At 58.1% G+C, this 25,851-nt stretch overlaps 2 protein-coding genes across 4 annotated transcripts in view; one reads left to right on the top strand and one right to left on the bottom strand.

Annotated features, from left to right (window-relative positions):
* Positions 1 to 6,430: 6,430 nt before the first annotated feature.
* Positions 6,431 to 14,784, bottom strand: STRAP (serine/threonine kinase receptor associated protein). The gene is made up of 9 exons (XM_066590723.1): positions 14,620 to 14,784; positions 13,573 to 13,708; positions 13,416 to 13,497; positions 10,634 to 10,706; positions 10,164 to 10,263; positions 9,408 to 9,545; positions 9,202 to 9,338; positions 8,973 to 9,122; positions 6,431 to 6,781 (listed from the first exon to the last, which is right to left on the bottom strand). The coding sequence occupies exons 1-9, from the start codon at positions 14,729 to 14,731 to the stop codon at positions 6,720 to 6,722; spliced, it is 990 nt and encodes a 329-aa protein (XP_066446820.1). The 5' UTR covers positions 14,732 to 14,784; the 3' UTR covers positions 6,431 to 6,719.
* Positions 14,785 to 14,858: 74 nt separating this feature from the next.
* EPS8 (EGFR pathway substrate 8, signaling adaptor) overlaps positions 14,859 to 25,851 on the top strand; it is an 85,787-nt gene continuing 74,794 nt past the window's right edge. For all 3 annotated transcript variants that reach the window (XM_066590721.1, XM_066590714.1, XM_066590722.1), the window contains exon 1: positions 14,859 to 14,956. The gene's annotated coding sequence lies outside the window, so the exon portion shown is untranslated. The remainder of the gene's footprint in view (positions 14,957 to 25,851) is intronic.

Here is a 25,851-nt window from a genome sequence, read left to right as displayed (position 1 = left end):
CTGCTGATTAGAGCCACCTGATTGGCTCTTCGGCACCACGTGACACTGCGTGCACGCGGATTGCCTTTAGCAGCTGTGCACAGACACCCCATTTAGGGTTAGGGATAGGTTTAGGGATAGGGTTAGGTTTAGGGTTAGGGTTAGGCTTTGGGTTAGGTCTAGGGTTAGGTTCAGGGTTAGGGTAAGGTTTAGGGTTAGGTTTAGGGCTAGGGTTTGGTTTAGGGTTAGGGTTAGGGTTAGGTTTATGGTAAGTATTAGGGTTAGGTTTAGGGTTAGGGTTAGGGTTAGGTTTACGGTTAGGTTAAGGGTTACAGTTAGGTTTAGAGTTAGGGTTAGGTTTAGGGTTAGGTTAAGGGTTAGGTTTAGGCTGGCTGCACATGGAAGATGTGCTACAGCTGAAGATAGCATGAACGGACGGCTTCCATTGACTGCAATGGAAGCCGGCCGCGCGTACACCCGCGGCAAATAGAGCATGCCGCGGGTGAGGACAGGAGGAATTCCGCACCGTGAGCATTGTGCTATTAGGTTCAATAGCAATCGGTTCGTGGGAAGGAGGCCTTAGGGTTAGGGTTGGGTTAGGTTTAGGATTAGGTTTAGGGTTTGGGTTAGGGTTAGGTATAGGGTTAGGCTTAGGTTTAGGCTTAGGTTTAGGGTTAGCACTAACCCTAAACGGGGGGTCTGTGCACGGCTGCTTAACTGTAGTGTGTAGTGCACGGCTGCTTAAGGCAATCCGCGTGCACGCAGTGTAGTCACGTGGTGCCGAAGAGCCAATCAGGTGGCTCTAATCAGCAGCGCTACTGAGCCTATTCAGAATGTGTATATATGCCCCCTCCCCATACCAGCCTTGAGGACAGCCGTAGTGACATCACGTGACGTCACGCCCACGGAGGTTTACAGGTTGTTTCTGCTAAGAAGTTGTGGGAGAAGTGAGAGGGTCTACACCATTCGCAACCTGATTGGTTGTTTGGATTTACTCATTCCCGGTGTTTGGTTATTTTGGTTGGCTGATTCACCGTTATTGGTTATTTGGTTTGGCTTATTCACGGTGATTGGTAGTTTAGGTTGGCTCATGTAGAAGTGGAGAGTAAAACGCTAATATGCCGACAGGTGAGGGGAGGATGGATGGGTGGGTGGGGGAGGGTTTCCTTCCTGACAGGTGAGGGGAAGAGGGGCAGATAGGGGAGGGTCTCCTCCCTGAGAGGTGATGGAGGGCGGATAGGGGAGGGTCTTCTCCCTGACAGGTAAGGGGGGTGGATTGGGGAGGGTCTTCTCCCTGACAGGTAAGGAAGGGCGGATGGGGGAGGGTCTTCTCCCTGACAGGTGAGGGGGAAGCAGATCTTCTTCAGGACAAGTGATGTGGGCAGGTCTCCCCCAGGACAGTTGGGGAGGGTCGATTGGGGGGGGGGGGGGGGGAGGGGGGTTACTCCGGACAGCTGAGGGGAGAGCCGATAGGGGAGGGTCTGCTTTTGGACAGGTGATGGAGGCGGATAAGGGGAGTGCTCTTTGGGACAAATGAGAGGGGCATATGGGGGAGGGTCTCCTCTGGGACAGATGAGGGGGGGAATAGGGGGAGGATCTCCTCTGGGATAGATGAGTGGGGCGGATAGGGTAAGGTCTCCTCCAGGACAGGTGGGGGGGAACGAATGGGGAGGGTCTCCTCTGGGACAGGTGATAGGGGGCGGATGGGGGTGATCTTCTCTGGGACAGGTGAGGGAGGACAAATAGGGGAGGGTCTCCTCCAGGAAAGGTGAGAGGGGTGAATGGGGGAAGGTCTCCTCGGGACAAGTGAGGGGAGGTTAATATGGGAGAGTCTTCTCCTGGATAGGTGACAGAGGACGAATGGAGGGGTCTTCTCCAGGACAGGTAAGGGTGGGTGGTGGATGGGGGTGGTCTCCTCCAGGGCAGGTGAAAGGGGGTGGAAGGGGAAAGAGCTCCTCTGGTACAGGTGAGGGGGGAACGTATTGGGAGGGTCTCTTCCGGGACATTTCAGGGGGGATGAATGTCTTCTCCGGGACAGGTGAGGGAGAACAAATGGGGGAGGGTCTCCTCCTGGACATGTGAGGGGGGAACAGATGGGGAGGGTCTTTTCCTGGAGAGTTGAGGGGGGAACGAATGGGGAGGGTCTCTTCTGGGACAGGTGATAAGGGGTGGATGGGGTGGTCTTCTCCGGGACAGGTGAGGGAGGAGGAATAGGGGAGGGTCTCCTCCAGGAAAGGTGAGGGGGGTGGATGGGGGAAGGTCTCCTCTGATACAGGCTAGGGGGGAAACGAATGTGAAGGTTCTCTCCTGGATTAGTTGAGGGGGGATGCATGGGGAGGGTCTCCTCTGGGACAGGTGAAGGGGGGCGGATGGAGGAGGGTCTCTTCTGGGACAGTTAAGCGGGACGGATGCGGTGGGTCTCCTCTGGGACAGGTGAAGGGGGGGGCGGATAGGGGAGGGTCTCCCCCCAGACAGTTGAGGAGGGCCGAATAGGGGGGGGGGGGTCTCCTCCGGGACAAGGCGAGGGGGGCAGGTGGGGTGGGGCCTCCTCTGGGACAGGCATGGGGTGTAGATCGGGTAGGGTCTCCTCCGGGAACAGGTGAGGGGGGGGGGGGGTAGGTTGCGTCGGATGGGGAAGGTTCTCCTTCAGGACAGGTGAAGGGGGGCGGATGAAGGAGGGTCTCCTACGGGACAGGTGAGGAGGGACAGATAGATCTGGTCTCCTCCTGGACAGGTCAGTTGGGGAAGATAGGGGGGGGGGGGTTCTCCTCCAGGACAGGTGAAGTTGGGCAGATGGGGGAGGGTCTCCTCTGGTGAGTATGGGTGGATAGGTGGGGTTTCCTCCTGGACAGGTGAGTGGGGGCAGATGGGGGAGCGTCTCCTCCAGGACAGGTGAAGGGGGCAGATGGTCACCCCTGGGACAGGTGAGAGGTGTGGATAGATGAGGATCCCCTGTGGGAAAAGTGAGCGGGGGCGAATAAGGGGAGGGGGGGGGCTTCTCCGGGACAGCTGAGAGGGGCGTATGGGGGAGGGTCTCCTCTGGGACATTTGAGGCGGGACTGTTGGGGAGGGTCCCATCTGGGACATGTGAACGGGGGCGGATTAGGAAAGGCCTGCTCTTGGAAAAGTGAGGGGGGGGGGTGGCAGACGAGGCAGGGTCTTCTCCAGGACAGGTGAGAGGGGGGGGGGGGGGTGAGACAGATTGGGTAGGGTCTTTTCTGGGACAGGTAAGTGGAAAAGGATGGAGGAGTTTCTTCTCCGGGACAGTTGAAAGGGGACAGATGGTGGGGGGTGCAGGGGGGGGTGAATGGGAAAGGGTCTCCTCCGAGAGAGGTCAAGGGGGGCGTGTCTCCTCCCGGACAGGCAAGAAGGGACATATTGGGGAGGATTTGCTCCGGGACAGGTAAGGGGTGGCAGAAGTGGGAGGATCTACTCCAGGACAGGCCAGGAGGGTCGAAAAGCGGAGGGATTCCTCTAGGAAATCTAAAGAGTGTGGATGAGGAAAGGTTTCCACCGAGACAGGTGAGAGGGAGGTAGATGAGGAAGGATCTACTCTGGGACAAGTAAGGGGGTGCAGATGGTGGGAGCATCTCCCTTGGGACATGTGAAGGGGAGCTGGATTGGGAAGGACAGGTGAAGGGGGGCATATGGAGGACGGTCTCATCCAGGACCAGTGAAAGAGGGTGGATGGGGGAGGGTCCCCTCTGGGACAGGTAAGGTGGGGGCGGATGGGGGAGGGTCTCCTCCAGTAAAGGTGAAGGGGGTGGATGGAGGGGTGGGTCTTCTTTGGAACAGTTGAGAGGGGTCAGATAGGTGACGTCTCCTCCTGGACAGGTGAGTGGGGGCTGATGGGGGAGGGTCTCCTCTAGAATAGGTGAAAGGGGACGGGATGGGGAATGGTCTTCTCCGGGACAGGTGATGGGGGGGGGCAGATGGAGGGTCTTTTTTGGGACAGGCGAGTGGGAAATAGATGGAGAAGGGGATCTCCTCTGGGATATTGTGAGGTGGGCGGATAGGGGAGGGTCTCCTCTAGGACACCCGCACTGAACTCCTGTAAACCGACGGCTGTATTTACATCCACAAAATAGCACAAATACATTGCAGTGAGGAGTGCACAAAAATCTCATCCGTGTGAACGAGGCTTCAGGCCCCGTATTCTTCCCCAACAAGGCTTAAAACCCTTTCTGTATAAAGACATTATCACCTCCTGTGTCCCAGTTGTCATCCTCTTTCCTCTGAGCAGAAAAATCCCGGTGCACTGCAGCCAAGAACCTCCTCATATCTGATACCTGCAGCACGCAGAAAAACTACTCCCCTCCTGCATCACAATGTGAATTCAAGTGCTACAGCGGAGACAGATCATCAGCTTCACTGAAGGCTCAAGTTATGCGCTACCATAGAAGGCAAGGAGGAGGAAAAAATAGCTGTGGAGAGAGACTGCTGCTGACATCCCAGCTACACTGCTCAGTACTACTGTACACTGCTAATCGCACACATTTACAGGTGTATTGGCCCAGTACATGCTTTTCTGGCCCCCTCCATAATGTCATACATGTATGTTTTATGTAGATGCTATGTGCAAAACTGTCTTGTCATCCTGTTATGTGTATTGCACAGCTGCAGCAAATGGTTAATGTTTCAAAAGTGTGAGCTGACTGTAAATGTAACAATTCTATCCTGTCATGTGGTATGAGTGAAGGGATAAATATGAGTGCTTGAGAACTGGAAAAAGTTCTTCCATCTGAGTTTTGTCTTGGCTTGCACCTAAAGCACAGAGACACATGCCATCATGTGTTGAAGATGGAAGAGGATTTCCTGAACGCAAAGATCAGCATGAACAGTAAGTGAGAGAATGTTCTGTAGGAGAAACACGCAAACGGCCAGTATCGAAGGGGTGGCGCTAGATGATGTAAAAGTACGTAATGTTTCATCCCTCTCTTGTCCACAAAGGAGGGGAGTGAGAAGCTTGGGCAGTTAGGGAAAGTTTGTTTTTTTTGTCAAATTTGATGAGACATTGCAGGCAGGATCAGATTAATAATGAATTTGCTTAAAGAATATAATATTCCAATATGGCTAGATGTTTGTGGATTATTCTGCCTTGTTGTAATTCATGTCTCTGTTATTTGTACTGATATCTTATAAGCCTTATCTGCATGCATCAAATTCTCACCAGATGGATCGGTACGGGTTGAGACCTCAGGTGACAGTTCAGAAGAGTTTTGTAAACTAACTGCTCTCTTGGTGGATCCGGCTCATGTGTTTGTCTTGACAGCTACTGCAGAAACTCAGCTTTCCGCAGGTCCTGACAAATAGTAAGCCACCTCCAAGACAGACATAGGGAAATTGAATATACCCCCTATGATGGTAAATCTGAAGCCAGGATACACACCCCTGGGTCAAACAGTATCCCTTTAGTTTCCCACAAGAAAAATGCTGATTGGGGAACAAGTGGGAGACTTGATTCCGATGGGGGATTTGCGTGAGATACGTTCTCCAGCAAACACCCCTCTTTTTCCAGTAAAGACGCTAAAGGGTCGCGATGCCTCACGCGCTTCCTTGTGCTGGAAGGTCCTGAAAGCATATTGGGAACCGATGTGATGGGACCCTTGTGATGTTGTATCGAACTTCACCCATCCGGTGAGGCTCGTATACACTCCATGTCTGAAAGTCACCCGACCTTCTGCCGGATGGCAGCAGACCTAGCGACACCTCTCCCTGTCCTCACTCTTACGCACGCAGAGGAACAAGCTCTTAAGTGTCGTTCCTTCGAGCCTTTGGGCTACCAGTCAGACGGACCTCGGCAGACTGTCAGTCCCACCGGTAATGGTTTACCTAAAAGAAGGGGAAAAAGCCTCCATGGTCCGTCAGTAGCCCCTGGCACATGCCCAGGAAGATGCAATTGCAGACACTGTCTCTTCTTTATGTCAACTTAAAGCCCTCAAGGAATGTGTCTCCCCAGCCAATACCCCTTTGTTCCCCGTCAAGAAAAAGGGTATAAAGGGCCAGCCAGACTGTCAGTATTTGTTTGCATTTACTTTCAGAGGAAAGCAGTACTGTTGGACAGTGCTGCCACAAGGGGCACAGAATAGCCCAAACCCAGTTCACCAGATGCATGAAGCTGGTATTAGACGCCTGGCCGATTCCCGAGGGCACCGCCCTCTTGTAATATGTTGATGACTTACTTTTGTGTGCTCCTGACCCAAATAGTTTCCTCAATGCATCACTAAGCCTCTAGAGAGGAGATCTTGCTCCCGCGTGTACAGCGGGCAGGGAGAGCTCCCGCGTGTACAGCGGGCAGGGAGAGCTGGCGGGGAGAGATCCTGCTCCCCTGCGTGTACACCTGTACAGATCACACCTACCGACATAAGGCTCCATGTCACAGGATACCATGACATTATGTTGGACCCTCCGACCCCTCTGGATCATCAACCCACACAGACCACAAACTATAGACTTTGTACACAGTTTATTCAGAGGACTGAAAATACATTACGTAAATAGGGAGAAGCAGATAAGGTAATGGCGGTGGTGGTGGTGGGGGAGCGGAGCCTCCGCATCAGACCCTCCCACCAGAAAATTCATCCGGGCCGCCTCCCGATAGGTCAACATGTCACCGTTGTCTCACAGTCACTATGCGGCCAGGTCCCTCCTGCGCCGTCGCCATAGATGGAGGACTCCACGAAGCGGACGTTCCTGGACATTTACTTGAGTCTCATGATATCGCTACAAGACTGCAGCGCTTAAGCCTTAATCTCAGAGGAGACGTTGTAGATGGCGTCCGAGTTCTCTGCGACCAACTCCTCTGCTCAGGGAAACATGAGGTTATTGACATAGAACAGACCCCAAGACAAGTCCCTCTCCAGAGTAACGTGACCTCCCAGAGCGGAGGGCATCAGCAGCATGCCAGGACGGATAACCCCCCCCCCACACACACACACACTTTTTACTGCGATTTGCACGGCGTCCCAAGTGCAGCGCTAACTGCGGCACAACGCTTCCATTGATTTTAATGGGGCTTTACAGACCTGTGCTCGAAATCACAGTACAAATGCCTCGATATTGAGCAGCACTTTCTGACACGTGCGAGAGTGGCTTTAGGCTCCCTCACCTTCAGAGTTGCAGTTCCTAATTCTGCTGATTGGGTTAAGGGTGCATAGCATTGTCCGGGAGGATTCTAGCTCACTATGATCAGTTTTGTAGTCACTGACTACAATGGTGACAGACGAGCTGAAGCTGACGCATTTCGTCATCAGGAGGGAGGCTGGACATTCATCAGAAAGGGGAGCTAAGAATTAAAGGTTTGAGGCAAATCTGCTTCACCTCTGCCTGAACAGCACTCCTTCTGTCAATGATGGCATCCGGTACTGCATCTCAGTCCAGACAAGCACCAGAGGAGGTAAAGCTGAACCTTCCCTCTAATCTCAGGCTGTTACTTTAACCCTTTCCATTCCAATTCGCTTAGTCACCTGTACGCTTCCCGCTCAGATTTATTTTGGGTGGAAAGGTACGCTGCGTATTCCTTGGAATTATTCCAAAGACACAGAAAAATTGCCGTCAGGATGATTTCATTAGCCATTTTTTGAGAATTAAATGTGAGTTCTGAGCGTTTCACGTCAGGAAGATAATTTCTAATAATTCTGTAAATATATTGGATATTACACTTCTATAATAGGACGCAGATATGAGCTAGATATCCCTAATACAGTGCAGTACAGAACACCACATATAATATGTACTAGCTGATCTGCCCGGCTTCACCTGAGTTAATTTGATACAGGTATTTACTTGTTGTTCGCATTTAAAGTTTTATGAAGTAGTGGTTACTTCAGAGGAACCGAGGAATAAAATATCTATACACAGAGAGGAGCATTAGATTCTCCTCAGACTGCATGTACCAATGTCCTCTGTAGAATGTGCCACCCCTCCCACTTTCCTCACTTAGGACCTAAAGAATGCTCGTGCCACATTTCACATTTGTACAACACTAGGAAGTTACATTACATAGGGGTGCACTTACTTTTGCACTTAGCATTGAATAATCGAGTTGTGACCCCTTTACTTTTCGCATTTAGGACCTAAAGAATTGCCGTGCCAAATTTCGTGTTTGTATGACACCGGGAAGTTAGAGAGGTACTGGAAAGTCAGTCAGGTCAAATATATTAGCTTGTAGTGTCGGAGACTTTTTTTGTCTGAATGGAAGGCACATTTCAAGTTTTATGTAAATAGCGTATGCCGATTTCAAAAAAATCAAGACAAAAAAAAAAATTCTCCGAAAACCAGAACACCTCCCTAAATGACCAGAAAAAAAAACTGAAAAATTCACTGCCATGTTTCGTTACAAGAAAGACTAACTATCCTTCTCCTAAATCGTATGAGTAAATGGAGTCTGCTAATGAGTCTATGACTGTTGTAAAAATTGTAATTTTTTTTGTACTGTACATACAGAAATATAAACAAATAATATGGTTATGATGTTTCATGTATTTTGGTTTTAAATAACAAATAAATATGTTTTCTTTTATTTTGGGCATAAAATAAACAAATATCTAAAATAAGAAAATTGATAATGATTTTTCGTTTTTTTTTTAAAGTGTAAATAGTTCCGGTTTTCAGAGAATTTTTTCGCCTTGATTTTTGAAATCAGCATCCTTGATTACATAAAACCTGAAATGTGTCTTCCATTCAGACAAAAAAGGTCTCCAACATTACAGGCTAATATATATAGCACAGGCTTGTAACAACATGCAGAGCTCTGATGTAGGACCATAGTGTAGTATACAGATACAGAAGAGACCTCCGAAATAGGACTCCCCCCCCCCCATAGTGTAATATACAGATAGAAATGTGTCAGCCATCACCCAACATCAGAGCGATGCAGGGAAATCTCAATGTGGGACGAGGTCCGACAGTGGATTGGAAAGGGTTAATGTCAGTGATGTGCTTGAACCGCCTACAACCCCCCTTTGTGGAGCAGCAGACCCCTACAACATTACCTGGCAGGACACACTTCCACAGGCCGTATGTCTTCCCCACCGCGGTTTGCCACAATCGTAGCGTGCCGTCCTCAGAGCCGCTGGCATAAAGCTCCCCGTCCGGACTGAAGCGAACACAGTGGACTGGACCAAAATGACCTTTGTAGGATTCTGTCAGGGAAGAAAGGGAAGGAGATTAGTGATTAGTAGGATGTGGGACAAGACCACGGCCATGTCCAGGGGTCCTTACCGAGCTCCTCCCCTGTAGTGTAATCATACTTATACAGCTTGAAGTCATCGCCCCCAGCCACAATGCACTCTTTTTCTGGGTGGAGAGAAGCGGAGTTGATGGGCGCCGGCGCTTCAAAGGACTTTATCAGCTCCAGGCTGGAAAGAGAAGATTATGAGATACCCCGGTGTTCCTACAGAGAGCACACGGCAAGGACACGGCTGTACCTGGAGGTGTTATAGAGGGCGATGGTTCTCCCGTACGTGATGAGCAGAGTCTCTCCTTCCGGAACGTACTCCATGCTGCTGACCGACAGGTTAAAGTTCAGCGTCTTTACTTCCGTCATGCTGGCTCGGTCCCACAGGCTAAAGGCGAGACACCAGTGTTATTAGAGAACTCTGCCACCACCCTCCATATACACCGAACCGCCACCACCCTAATACACCAAACTGCCATAACCCTAATAAACCAAGGCCAGAAGACAGCTCGATGTCAATTAGCCCTCTCGCAAGGCAATAGCTCCAGTGGACATGAGGCCCCCGCAGTTTTCATAGACCCCGCTACAGCGCCTGTTCTGTGGCAACTGGAGATGTAGGGGAGGCCGACAAGGTCCAAATCTGTCCCGACATACCAACACACAACTGCAGTCATGCTTGTAAATTACCTCCGTCAATGCTAACGAGATTCCTACACCTCCTTTGTAGCACCAGGTTAGTCCCCCCCCGCTGCACTGCCCCCAGAGACCATCTGGGAGTTGCATCCTCCTCAGCAGTGAGTGGCTGCATCATGCAGGGGGCGCTCTTCCCACCAGTACACGCAGTGCAGCTGCCTCCTTCTCAGAGAGCATATTGTACCTGCCTTCCAGTAAGGGGCGCTGCAGAGGGATTGTTTCATTTAAATATTGTTCTGTAGTGATGGCTGTATCACTCACACTGCGCAGTGGGCGGAGCCAGCATATCACATGACGGTTCAGCACCACTCACCGCACAGTCTTGTCATCCGCTGCAGAAATGATCTGTCTGTCATCGTTGTACCACAGCGCCTTCTTGATGGCAGAAGTGTGACCACCGATCTGCTCCGGATCTGAGGAGAGAGGACAGCGGCGTGATACAGGGGTTCAACTGCACCCCACAACCCCCCCAGGGGGACCCATCACATCCGCAGACCAGCTGCCTACCGCCTCTCTACAGAAGGGATCTCGGAGACATTGCCCCAATCAGACCCAGCTGGATGCCTGCTGATAACTAGTGACATTGGTGGTCTGATGGCAGAACCCCCACTGATTGCCAGGATCATTATTTAGGAATGGCTCATCCCCACGGAGTAGGCAGGGCAGACAGTAACCAATGTAATCAGCAACCTTCTGATAATGGACAGGGGTCTTCTGATCAGACCAAAGAAGTGCAGCGTCCGGCCTGCAAGCGACAGCCGCGCCGTAGAGCCTCCCACGTACCGGCCTCGGGTCTGCTCAGGTCATAGATGCGCAGAAGCTTGTCCTGTCCTCCCGTAAGCAGGTGATTGCTGTCCTGCAAGACAAGGAGACCCCAAAATATAACACACGATGTTAAAGCCACACCCACCTGTCTGTAACCCATCTCACAGCTCCCAGCATCAACGCGGCTGACACCCCCCTTCACCATAGCTCACAGCATCCCTGGGGCCGCAGTTTCCCCCCCTTCCCCCAAGCATCCCTCCGGCCGCCGTCTCCCCCCCCCCCTTTCCCGCAGCTCACAGCATCCCTCCGGCCGCCGTCCCCCCCCCCCCCTTTCCCGCAGCTCACAGCATCCCTCCGGCCGCCGTCTCCCCCCCCCCGCCTTTCCCGGAGCTCACAGCATCCCTCCAGCCGCCGTCTCCCCCCCCCCCCTTTCCCGCAGCTCACAGCATCCCTCCGGCCGCCGTCTCCCCCCCCCCCTTAGCTCACAGCATCCCTCCCGCCGCCGTCTCCCCCCCCCCCTTTCCGGCAGCTCACAGCATCCCTCCGGCCGCCGTCTCCCCCCCCCCCCCCCTTTCCCGCAGCTCACAGCATCCCTCCGGCCGCCGTCTCCCCCCCCCCCCCCCTTTCCCGCAGCTCACAGCATCCCTCCGGCCGCCGTCTCCCCCCCTCTTTCCCGCAGCTCACAGCATCCCTCCGGCCGCCGTCTCCCCCCCTCTTTCCCGCAGCTCACAGCATCCCTCCGGCCGCCGTCTCCCCCCCTCTTTCCCGCAGCTCACAGCATCCCTCCGGCCGCCGTCTCCCCCCCCCTTTCCCGCAGCTCACAGCATCCCTCCGGCCGCCGTCTCCCCCCCTCTTTCCCGCAGCTCACAGCATCCCTCCGGCCGCCGTCTCCCCCCCTCTTTCCCGCAGCTCACAGCATCCCTCCGGCCGCCGTCTCCCCCCCTCTTTCCCGCAGCTCACAGCATCCCTCCGGCCGCCGTCTCCCCCCCTCTTTCCCGCAGCTCACAGCATCCCTCCGGCCGCCGTCTCCCCCCCCTCTTTCCCGCAGCTCACAGCATCCCTCCGGCCGCCGTCTCCCCCCCTCTTTCCCGCAGCTCACAGCATCCCTCCGGCCGCCGTCTCCCCCCCTCTTTCCCGCAGCTCACAGCATCCCTCCGGCCGCCGTCTCCCCCCCTCTTTCCCGCAGCTCACAGCATCCCTCCGGCCGCCGTCTCCCCCCCTCTTTCCCGCAGCTCACAGCATCCCTCCGGCCGCCGGCTTCCCCCCCCCCCCTTTCCCCGTAGCTCACAGCATCCCTCCGGCCGCCGGCTCCCCCCCCCCCCCCTTTCCCCGTAGCTCACAGCATCCCTCCGGCCGCCGGCTTCCCCCCCCCCCCTTTCCCCGTAGCTCACAGCATCCCTCCGGCCGCCGGCTTCCCCCCCCCCCCCTTTCCCCGTAGCTCACAGCATCCCTCCGGCCGCCGGCTTCCCCCCCCCCTTTCCCCGTAGCTCACAGCATCCCTCCGGCCGCCGGCTTCCCCCCCCCTTTCCCCGTAGCTCACAGCATCCCTCCGGCCGCCGGCTTCCCCCCCCCCTTTCCCCGTAGCTCACAGCATCCCTCCGGCCGCCGGCTTCCCCCCCCCCTTTCCCCGTAGCTCACAGCATCCCTCCGGCCGCCGGCTTCCCCCCCCCCCCCCTTTCCCCGTAGCTCACAGCATCCCTCCGGCCGCCGGCTTCCCCCCCCCCCCCCTTTCCCCGTAGCTCACAGCATCCCTCCGGCCGCCGGCTTCCCCCCCCCCTTTCCCCGTAGCTCACAGCATCCCTCCGGCCTCCGGCTCCCCCCCCCCCCCCGCCGCCCTTTCCCGTAGCTCACAGCATCCCTCCGGCCGCCGGCTCCCCCCCCCCCCCTTTCCCGCAGCTCACAGCATCCCTCCGGTCGCCGGCTCCCCCCCCCCCCCTTTCCCGCAGCTCACAGCATCCCTCCGGTCGCCGGCTCCCCCCCCCCCCCTTTCCCGCAGCTCACAGCATCCCTCCGGTCGCCGGCTCCCCCCCCCTTTCCCGCAGCTCACAGCATCCCTCCGGCCGCCGGCTTCCCCCCCCCTTTCCCCGTAGCTCACAGCATCCCTCCGGCCTCCGGCTCCCCCCCCCCCCCGCCGCCCTTTCCCGTAGCTCACAGCATCCCTCCGGCCGCCGGCTCCCCCCCCCCCCTTTCCCGCAGCTCACAGCATCCTTCCGGTCGCCGGCTCCCCCCCCTTTCCCGCAGCTCACAGAATCCCTCCGGTCGCCGGCTCCCCCCCCCCCCCCCTTTCCCACAGCATCCCTCCGGCCGCCGGCTCCCCCCCCCCCCCCTTTCCCGCAGCATCCCTCCGGCCGCCGGCTCCCCCCCCCCCCCCTTTCCCGCAGCATCCCTCCGGCCGCCGGCTCCCCCCCCCCCCCTTTCTCGCAGCATCCCTCCGGCCGCCGGCTCCCCCCCCCCCTTTCCCGCAGCATCCCTCCGGCCGCCGGCTCCCCCCCCCCTTTCCCGCAGCATCCCTCCGGCCGCCGGCTCCCCCCCCCCTTTCCCGCAGCATCCCTCCGGCCGCCGGCTCCCCCCCCCCCTTTCCCGCAGCATCCCTCCGGCCGCCGGCTCCCCCCCCCCCCTTTCCCGCAGCATCCCTCCGGCCGCCGGCTCCCCCCCCCCTTTCCCGCAGCATCCCTGAGGATGGGGGTGAGGAGGGGGCTGTGCTCCCGCCTACTCACAACAGAAGCCATTTTGGATCTCCTAGGTAACCAGCATCTCCATAGATACGCGGCGGTCAGTGGAGATGTATTAGCGCACTTACGTGAGTGAAGTCGCTGCTCTTTACAATGTGTTTATGAGCCAAGGTCATCAGCTCGTCACCCGTCACCGCGTCCCACACTTTACTGCAAGACAAAACATGGCAGTTACTGCGACAATCCTCCTCTATTATCAGCCACTCTGCCCAGGCCTATACTTACGCCGTGAAGTCTGCCGCTGCCGTGGCGGCTTTGGTTGCATTCTTGTTAAGGGTAGCTCCCCACACCGCCCCCTTGTGGCCGAGAAATGTACCGATCCAATCTCCAGTGTCGCCCTGCCGCAGCATCGGCTTCCCGTCTGTAAAGACAACATGCAGATAGAGCCATGTATAAGTGAGGGGCGGCAGCATACCGGTGGCAGTGGCGGGGGGCGCAGGGGACACAGCAGGGGCGGCAGCATACTGACAGCAGTAGCGAGAGGTGGCAGCGGCGAGAGGACACGGCAGTGGCGGCAGCATACCGCTGGCAGCAGCGCGGGCAACACAGGCAACCCGGCAGCATACCGGCAGCAGTAGCAAGAGATGACAGCATACCGGTGGCAGTGGTGAGGGGACACAGCAGCGGCGCAGGCAACACGGCAGCGGCGCGGGCAACGCGGCAGCAACGAGAGGTGACAGCATACCGGTGGCAGTGGCAAGAGGACACAGCAGTGGTGGCAGCATACCACTGGCAGCAGCACAGCAACGCGGCAGCATACCAGCGGCAGTAGCGACAGGTGACAGCATACTGGTGGCAGTGGCGAGAAGACACAGCAGTACACAGCAACGCGGCAGTATACTGCTGGCAGTGGCAAGGGTTGCAGGGGACATGGCAGTGGTGAGGGGCGGCAGATTACCGCTGGCAGTGGCGAGAGGTGCAGGGGACGTGGCAGTGGCGAGAGGCGCAGCATACCGGTGGCAGTGGTACAGGGGACACAGCAAAGTCGGCAGCATACTGGCGGCAGTGGTGGCGAGGGGTGCAGGGGTACATGGCAGTGGCGAGGGGTGGCAGCATACTGGTGGCAGTGGCAAACAACATTATGGTGGCAGTGGCCAAGCGAGGGGACACAGCAGCAGCACGGGACACAGGGGAAGGGGACACAGGACAGCGAGGTGAGTAGGGAAAGGGGGACACAGGAAGGCGAGGGGCGCTGAGTGCAGCACGGCGCTATAAGTCTATCATCGTTCCGTACCGTCTCCCATAGCAACAAGTCACATGACCGGCTCTCACCTTTGCAAGCGCTGATGAGGAAGTAGCCGTACGGCGTTATACCGGAGAAGGCCAGGTCCACCACAGGCCGGGTGTGCCCGGAGCAGGTCAGCGGGGTCTGCCGCATCGCCATGGTGCCCGAACAGCTGCCGCACGCTACCGGAAACTGCGCTCCGGAAATGCCGCAACGGAAGCCGCCGCCATATTGGATGAGGGCGGAAGTACGCGATGCGTGCGCCGCTACATTCCGCTCAGACATGACGTAACTAAGGCGGGAAAACAGAAGGCTGCGGCCCACGTGAGGTGCAGCCCCCTCGCGGCAAGAAGACAGCGGCTTGTGTTGTAGGCCCGACTGCAGGTAGACGGAGCAATGGCGGCTGCTCCCTCCGAGGCCGCTGTGGGAGCCGCTCACGGTGATGGTGTCAACTGCATGTTATCACTACTACTCCCCCTTGTGAGCAGCGAACACATGTCAGGGCGCTCTCGGATAGGAGCGGGCAGAGCGCTGCAATTTAAATTTTGCTTTAAGAGGCAGCATTTTTGTCTCTGAAAGTGGCTTTAGTGTCCCCGACCGCTGGTGAGGTGCGCCAAACGCACAGAATGGTACAAACAGCGGTGCTGGAAAGTGCTGTCCGGCGGCGTGATCGAGCGCGTGTCTGAGAGGCTCCACTAAAAGCAATGGGAGCCGCACGTGGCTGTGTGAGAGTGGCCGTACCCGCACTGCTGCATCGCCCTGAGCAACCGCAGCCGAGCCCACAGTGACCCGCCATATACACCGAACCACCCCCCTCCATCTACCAAATGCTAAACTGCCGTCAACCACATACACACCGATCTGGCGCACACACCGACCCACCACATACACCGAACCGCCACCACCCTCCATTTGCCACATACACCGAACCGCCACCACCCTCCATTTGCCACATACATCGAACCGCCACCACCCTCCATCTGCCACATACAAGGAACCGCCACCACCCTCCATCTGCCACATACACCGAACCGCCACCACCCTCCATTTGCCACATACACCGAACCGCCACCACCCTCCATTTGCCACATACACCGAACCGCCACCACCCTCCATCTGCCACATACACTGAACCGCCACCACCCTCCATCTGCCACATACAAGGAACCGCCACCACCCTCCATCTGCCACATACAAGGAACCGCCACCACCCTCCATCTGCCACATACACCGAACTGCCACCACCCTCCATCTGCCACATACACCGAACCGCCACCACCCTCCATCTGCCACATACAAGGAACTGCCACCACCCTCCATCTGCCACATACACCGAACCGCCACCCTCTATCGGCCACATACACCGAACCGCCACCACCCTCCATCTGCCATAAATGCTGAATTGCCATCAGCCACATACACACCGAACTGCCACCACCCTCCATCTGCCACATACACTGAACAGCCACCACCCTCCATCTGCCACATACACCGAACAGCCACCACCCTCCATCTGCCACATACACCGAACCGCCATCACCCTCCATCTGCCACATACACCGAACCGCCACCACCCTCCATCTGCCACATACACCGAACCGCCACCACCCTCCATCTGCCACATACACCGAATCGCGACCACCCTCCATCTGCCACATACACCGAACCGCCACCACCCTCCATCTGCCACATACACCGACCCGCCACCACCCTCCATCTGCCACATACACCGACCCGCCACATACACCGAACCGCTACCACCCTCAATCTGCCACATACACCGAACCGCCACCACCCTCCATCTGCCACACACACCGAACCGCCACCACCCTCCATCTGCCACATAAACCGAACCGCCACCACCCTCCATCTGCCACATACACCGAACCGCCACCACCCTCCATCTGCCACATACACCGAACCGCCACCACCCTCCATCTGCCACATACACCGAACCGCCACCACCCTCCATCTGCCACATACACCGAACCGCCACCACCCTCCATTTGCCACATACACCGAACCGCCACCACCCTCCATTTGCCACATACATCGAACCGCCACCACCCTCCATCTGCCACATACAAGGAACCGCCACCACCCTCCATCTGCCACATACACCGAACCGCCACCACCCTCCATTTGCCACATACACCGAACCGCCACCACCCTCCATTTGCCACATACACCGAACCGCCACCACCCTCCATCTGCCACATACACTGAACCGCCACCACCCTCCATCTGCCACATACAAGGAACCGCCACCACCCTCCATCTGCCACATACAAGGAACCGCCACCACCCTCCATCTGCCACATACAAGGAACCGCCACCACCTTCCATCCGCCACATACACCGAACTGCCACCACCCTCCATCTGCCACATACACCGAACCGCCACCACCCTCCATCTGCCACATACAAGGAACTGCCACCACCCTCCATCTGCCACATACACCGAACCGCCACCCTCTATCGGCCACATACACCGAACCGCCACCACCCTCCATCTGCCATAAATGCTGAATTGCCATCAGCCACATACACACCGAACTGCCACCACCCTCCATCTGCCACATACACTGAACAGCCACCACCCTCCATCTGCCACATACACCGAACCGCCACCACCCTCCATCTGCCACATACACCGAACCGCCACCACCCTCCATCTGCCACATACACCGAACCGCCACCACCCTCCATCTGCCACATACACCGAACCGCCACCACCCTCCATTTGCCACATACACCGAATCGCCACCACCCTCCATCTGCCACATACACCGAACCGCCACCACCCTCCATCTGCCACATACACCGAACCGCCACCACCCTCCATCTGCCACATACACCGAACCGCCACCACCCTCCATCTGCCACATACACCGACCCGCCACATACACCGAACCGCTACCACCCTCAATCTGCCACATACACCGAACCGCCACCACCCTCCATCTGCCACATACACCGAACCGCCACCACCCTCCATCTGCCACATAAACCGAACCGCCACCACCCTCCATCTGCCACATAAACCGAACCGCCACCACCCTCCATCTGCCACATACACCGAACCGCCACCACCCTCCATCTGCCACATACACCGAACCGCCACCACGTTCCATCTGCCACATACACCGAACCGCCACCACCACCCTCCATCTGCCACATACACCGAACCGCCACCACCACCCTCCATCTGCCACATACACCGAACCGCCACCACCACCCTCCATCTGCCACATACACCGAACCGCCACCACCCTCCATCTGCCACATACACCGAACCGCCACCACCCTCCATCTGCCACATACACCGAACCGCCACCGCCCTCCATCTGCCACATACACCGAACCGCCACCGCCCTCCATCTGCCACATACACCGAACCGCCACCGCCCTCCATCTGCCACATACACCGAACCGCCACCGCCCTCCATCTGCCACATACACCGAACCGCCACCCCCCCCATCTGCCACATACACCGAACCGCCACCACCCTCCATCTGCCACATACACCGAACCGCCACCACCCTCCATCTGCCACATACACCGAACCACCACCCCCCATCTGCCACATACACCGAACCATCACCACCCCCCATCTGCCACATACAACGAACCATCACCACCCCCCATCGACCACATACACCGAACCATCACCACCCCCCATCTGCCACATACACCGAACCACCACCACCACCCCCCATCTGCCACATACACCGAACCGCCACCACCCCCAATCTGCCACATACACCAAACCGCCACCACCCTCCATCTGCCACATACACCGAACCGCCACCCCCCTCCATCTGCCACATACACCGAACCGCCACCACTCTCCATCTGCCACATACACCGAACCGCCACCACTCTCCATCTGCCACATACACCGAACCGCCACCACTCTCCATCTGCCACATACACCGAACCGCCACCACCCTCCATCTGCCACATACACCGAACCGCCACCACCCTCCATCTGCCATAAATGCTGAATTGCCATCAGCCACATACACACCGAACTGCCACCACCCTCCATCTGCCACATACACTGAACAGCCACCACCCTCCATCTGCCACATACACCGAACCGCCACCACCCTCCATCTGCCACATACACCGAACCGCCACCACCCTCCATCTGCCACATACACCGAACCGCCACCACCCTCCATCTGCCACATACACCGAACCGCCACCACCCTCCATCTGCCACATACACCGAACCGCCACCACCCTCCATCTGCCACATACACCGAACCGCCACCACCCTCCATCTGCCACATACACCGAACCGCCATCGCCCTCCACACCGAACCGCCATCGCCCTCCATCTGCCACATACACCGAACCGCCACCACCCTCCATCTGCCACATACACCGAACCGCCACCACCCTCCATCTGCCACATACACCGAACCGCCACCACCCTCCATCTGCCACATACACCGAACCGCCACCACCCTCCATCTGCCACATATACCGAACCGCCACCACCCTCCATCTGCCACATACACCGAACCACCACCACCACCCCCCATCTGCCACATACACCGAACCGCCACCACCCCCAATCTGCCACATACACCGAACCGCCACCACCCCCCAATCTGCCACATACACCGAACCGCCACCACCCTCCATCTGCCACATACACCGAACCGCCACCCCCCTCCATCTGCCACATACACCGAACCGCCACCACTCTCCATCTGCCACATACACCGAACCGCCACCACTCTCCATCTGCCACATACACCGAACCGCCACCACTCTCCATCTGCCACATACACCGAGCCGCCACCACCCTCCATCTGCCACATACACCGAACCGCCACCACCCTCCATCTGCGATAAATGCTGAATTGCCATCAGCCACATACACACCGAACTGCCACCACCCTCCATCTGCCACATACCATGAACAGCCACCACCCTCCATCTGCCACATACCATGAACAGCCACCACCCTCCATCTGCCACATACACCGAACCGCCACCACCCTCCATCTGCCACATACACCGAACCGCCACCACCCTCCATCTGCCACATACACCGAACCGCCACCACCCTCCATCTGCCACATACACCGAACCGCCACCACCCTCCATCTGCCACATACACCGAACCGCCACCACCCTCCATCTGCCACATACACCGAACCGCCACCACCCTCCATCTGCCACATACACCGAACCGCCACCACCCTCCATCTGCCACATACACCGAACCGCCATCGCCCTCCACACCGAACCGCCATCGCCCTCCATCTGCCACATACACCGAACCGCCACCGCCCTCCATCTGCCACATACACCGAACCGCCACCACCCTCCATCTGCCACATACACCGAACCGCCACCACCCTCCATCTGCCACATACACCGAACCGCCACCACCCTCCATCTGCCACATACACCGAACCGCCACCACCCTCCATCTGCCACATACACCGAACCGCCACCACCCTCCATCTGCCACATACACCGAACCGCCACCACCCTCCATCTGCCACATACACCGAACCGCCACCACCCTCCATCTGCCACAATACAAGGAACCGCCACCACCCTCCATCTGCCACATACACCGAACCGCCACCACCCTCCATCTGCCACATACACCGAACCGCCACCACCCTCCATCTGCCACATACACCGAACCGCCACCACCCTCCATCTGCCACATACACCGAACCGCCACCACCCTCCATCTGCCACAATACAAGGAACCGCCACCACCCTCCATCTGCCACAATACAAGGAACCGCCACCACCCCCCATCTGCCACATACACCGAACCACCACCACCACCCCCCATCTGCCACATACACCGAACCACCACCACCCCCAATCTGCCACATACACTGACCCGCCACATATACTGAACCGTCGCCACCACCCTCTGTCTGCCACATACACCTACCGCCGCCAGCCACATATACCGAACCGCTACCACCCTCAATCTGCCATACACTCGTGCCACCACCACCCTCCATCTGCCACATACACCGAACCGCCACCACCCTCCATCTGCCACATACACCGAACCGCCACCACCCTCCATCTGCCACATACACCGAACCGCCATCACTCTCCATCTGCCACATACACCGAACCGCCACCACTCTCCATCTGCCACATACACCGAACCGCCACCCCCCTCCATCTGCCACATACACCGAACCGCCACCCCCCTCCATCTGCCACATACACCGAACCGCCACCCCCTCCATCTGCCACATACACCGAACCGCCACCACTCTCCATCTGCCACATACACCGAACCGCCACCACTCTCCATCTGCCACATACACCGAACCGCCACCACCCTCCATCTGCCACATACACCGAACCGCCACCACCCTCCATCTGCCATAAATGCTGAATTGCCATCAGCCACATACACACCGAACTGCCACCACCCTCCATCTGCCACATACACTGAACAGCCACCACCCTCCATCTGCCACATACACCGAACCGCCACCACCCTCCATCTGCCACATACACCGAACCGCCACCACCCTCCATCTGCCACATACACCGAACCGCCACCACCCTCCATCTGCCATAAATGCTGAATTGCCATCAGCCACATACACACCGAACTGCCACCACCCTCCATCTGCCACATACACCGAACCGCCACCACCCTCCATCTGCCATAAATGCTGAATTGCCATCAGCCACATACACACCGAACTGCCACCACCCTCCATCTGCCACATACACTGAACAGCCACCACCCTCCATCTGCCACATACACCGAACCGCCACCACCCTCCATCTGCCACATACACCGAACCGCCACCACCCTCCATCTGCCACATACACCGAACCGCCACCACCCTCCATCTGCCATAAATGCTGAATTGCCATCAGCCACATACACACCGAACTGCCACCACCCTCCATCTGCCACATACACTGAACAGCCACCACCCTCCATCTGCCACATACACCGAACCGCCACCACCCTCCATCTGCCACATACACCGAACCGGCACCACCCTCCATCTGCCACATACACCGAACCGCCACCACCCTCCATCTGCCACATACACCGAACCGCCACCACCCTCCATCTGCCACATACACCGAACCGCCACCACCCTCCATCTGCCACATACACCGAACCGCCACCACCCTCCATCTGCCACATACACCGAACCGCCACCACCCTCCATCTGCCACATACACCGAACCGCCACCACCCTCCATCTGCCACATACACCGAACCGCCACCACCCTCCATCTGCCACATACACCGAACCGCCACCACCCTCCATCTGCCACATACACCGAACCGCCACCACCCTCCATCTGCCACATACACCGAACCGCCACCACCCTCCATCTGCCACAATACAAGGAACCGCCACCACCCCATCTGCCACATACACTGAACCACCACCACCCCATCTGCCACATACACCGAACCATCACCACCCCCCATCTGCCACATACACCGAACCACCACCACCCCCCATCTGCCACATACACCGAACCACCACCACCCCCCATCTGCCACATACACCGAACCACCACCACCCCCCATCTGCCACATACACCGAACCACCACCAACCCCAATCTGCCACATACACTGACCCGCCACATATACTGAACCGTCGCCACCACCCTCTGTCTGCCACATACACCTACCGCCGCCAGCCACATATACCGAACCGCTACCACCCTCAATCTGCCATACACTCGTGCCACCACCACCCTCCATCTGCTACATACACCGAACCGCCACCATCCTCCATCTGCCACATACACCGAACCGCCACCACCCTCCATCTGCCACATACACCGAACCGCCACCACCCTCCATCTGCCACATACACCGAACCGCCACCACCCTCCATCTGCCACATATACCGAACCGCCACCACCCTCCATCTGCCACATACACCGAACCGCCACCACCCTCCATCTGCCACATACACCGAACCGCCACCACCCTCCATCTGCCACATACACCGAACCGCCACCACCCTCCATCTGCCACATACACCGACCCGCCACATACACCGAACCGCTACCACCCTCAATCTGCCATACACTCGTGCCACCACCACCCTCCATCTGCCACATACACCGAACTGCCACCACCCTCCATCTGCCATAAATGCTGAACTGCCATCAGCCACATAAACACCGAAGCACCTGCCACATACTCAGGCCCGCCACATACTCAGGCCCGCCACCTGCCACATACACCGGGCCGCCGCCACCCTCCGTGTGCCTCATACACCGGGCCGCCGCCACCCTCCGTGTGCCTCATACACCGGGCCGCCGCCACCCTCCGTGTGCCTCATACACCGGGCCGCCGCCACCCTCCGTGTGCCTCATACACCGGGCCGCCGCCACCCTCCGTGTGCCACATACACCGGGCCGCCGCCACCCTCCGTGTGCCACATACACCGGGCCGCCGCCACCCTCCGTGTGCCACATACACCGGGCCGCCGCCACCCTCCGTGTGCCACATACACCGGGCCGCCGCCACCCTCCGTGTGCCACATACACCGGGCCGCCGCCACCCTCCATCTGCCACATACACCGAACCACCACCACCCTCCATCTGCCACATACACCGAACCACCACCACCCTCCATCTGCCATAAATGCTGAATTGCCATCAGCCACATACACACCGAACTGCCACCACCCTCCATCTGCCACATACACCGAACCGCCACCACCCTCCATCTGCCACATACACCGAACCGCCACCACCCTCCATCTGCCACATACACCGAACCGCCACCACCCTCCATCTGCCACATACACCGAACCGCCACCACCCTCCATCTGCCACATACACCGAACCGCCACCCCCCTCCATCTGCCACATACACCGAACCGCCACCCCCCTCCATCTGCCACATACACCGAACCGCCACCACTCTCCATCTGCCACATACACCGAACCGCCACCACTCTCCATCTGCCACATACACCGAACCGCCACCACCCTCCATCTGCCACATACACCGAACCGCCACCACCCTCCATCTGCCATGAATGCTGAATTGCCATCAGCCACATACACACCGAACTGCCACCACCCTCCATCTGCCACATACACTGAACAGCCACCACCCTCCATCTGCCACATACACCGAACCGCCACCACCCTCCATCTGCCACATACACCGAACCGCCACCACCCTCCATCTGCCACATACACCGAACCGCCACCACCCTCCATCTGCCATAAATGCTGAATTGCCATCAGCCACATACACACCGAACTGCCACCACCCTCCATCTGCCACATACACCGAACCGCCACCACCCTCCATCTGCCATAAATGCTGAATTGCCATCAGCCACATACACACCGAACTGCCACCACCCTCCATCTGCCACATACACTGAACAGCCACCACCCTCCATCTGCCACATACACCGAACCGCCACCACCCTCCATCTGCCACATACACCGAACCGCCACCACCCTCCATCTGCCACATACACCGAACCGCCACCACCCTCCATCTGCCATAAATGCTGAATTGCCATCAGCCACATACACACCGAACTGCCACCACCCTCCATCTGCCACATACACTGAACAGCCACCACCCTCCATCTGCCACATACACCGAACCGCCACCACCCTCCATCTGCCACATACACCGAACCGGCACCACCCTCCATCTGCCACATACACCGAACCGCCACCACCCTCCATCTGCCACATACACCGAACCGCCACCACCCTCCATCTGCCACATACACCGAACCGCCACCACCCTCCATCTGCCACATACACCGAACCGCCACCACCCTCCATCTGCCACATACACCGAACCGCCACCACCCTCCATCTGCCACATACACCGAACCGCCACCACCCTCCATCTGCCACATACACCGAACCGCCACCACCCTCCATCTGCCACATACACCGAACCGCCACCACCCTCCATCTGCCACATACACCGAACCGCCACCACCCTCCATCTGCCACATACACCGAACCGCCACCACCCTCCATCTGCCACATACACCGAACCGCCACCACCCTCCATCTGCCACATACACCGAACCGCCACCACCCTCCATCTGCCACATACACCGAACCGCCACCACCCTCCATCTGCCACAATACAAGGAACCGCCACCACCCCATCTGCCACATACACTGAACCACCACCACCCCATCTGCCACATACACCGAACCATCACCACCCCCCATCTGCCACATACACCGAACCACCACCACCCCCCATCTGCCACATACACCGAACCACCACCACCCCCCATCTGCCACATACACCGAACCACCACCAACCCCAATCTGCCACATACACTGACCCGCCACATATACTGAACCGTCGCCACCACCCTCTGTCTGCCACATACACCTACCGCCGCCAGCCACATATACCGAACCGCTACCACCCTCAATCTGCCATACACTCGTGCCACCACCACCCTCCATCTGCTACGTACACCGAACCGCCACCATCCTCCATCTGCCACATACACCGAACCGCCACCACCCTCCATCTGCCACATACACCGAACCGCCACCACCCTCCATCTGCCACATACACCGAACCGCCACCACCCTCCATCTGCCACATACACCGAACCGCCACCACCCTCCATCTGCCACATACACCGAACCGCCACCACCCTCCATCTGCCACATACACCGAACCGCCACCACCCTCCATCTGCCACATACACCGAACCGCCACCACCCTCCATCTGCCACATACACCGACCCGCCACATACACCGAACCGCTACCACCCTCAATCTGCCATACACTCGTGCCACCACCACCCTCCATCTGCCACATACACCGAACTGCCACCACCCTCCATCTGCCATAAATGCTGAACTGCCATCAGCCACATAAACACCGAAGCACCTGCCACATACTCAGGCCCGCCACATACTCAGGCCCGCCACCTGCCACATACACCGGGCCGCCACCACCCTCCGTGTGCCTCATACACCGGGCCGCCGCCACCCTCCGTGTGCCTCATACACCGGGCCGCCGCCACCCTCCGTGTGCCACATACACCGGGCCGCCGCCACCCTCCGTGTGCCACATACACCGGGCCGCCGCCACCCTCCGTGTGCCACATACACCGGGCCGCCGCCACCCTCCGTGTGCCACATACACCGGGCCGCCGCCACCCTCCGTGTGCCACATACACCGGGCCGCCGCCACCGTCCGTCTGCCACATACACCGGGCCGCCGCCACCGTCCGTCTGCCACATACACCGGGCCGCC

This window comes from Eleutherodactylus coqui, chromosome 2 (assembly GCF_035609145.1).
Source record: "Eleutherodactylus coqui strain aEleCoq1 chromosome 2, aEleCoq1.hap1, whole genome shotgun sequence".
Classification (NCBI taxonomy): domain Eukaryota; kingdom Metazoa; phylum Chordata; class Amphibia; order Anura; family Eleutherodactylidae; genus Eleutherodactylus; species Eleutherodactylus coqui.
Note: the sequence above shows the minus strand (reverse complement) of the source record. Positions and strands in the feature narration are given on the sequence as shown.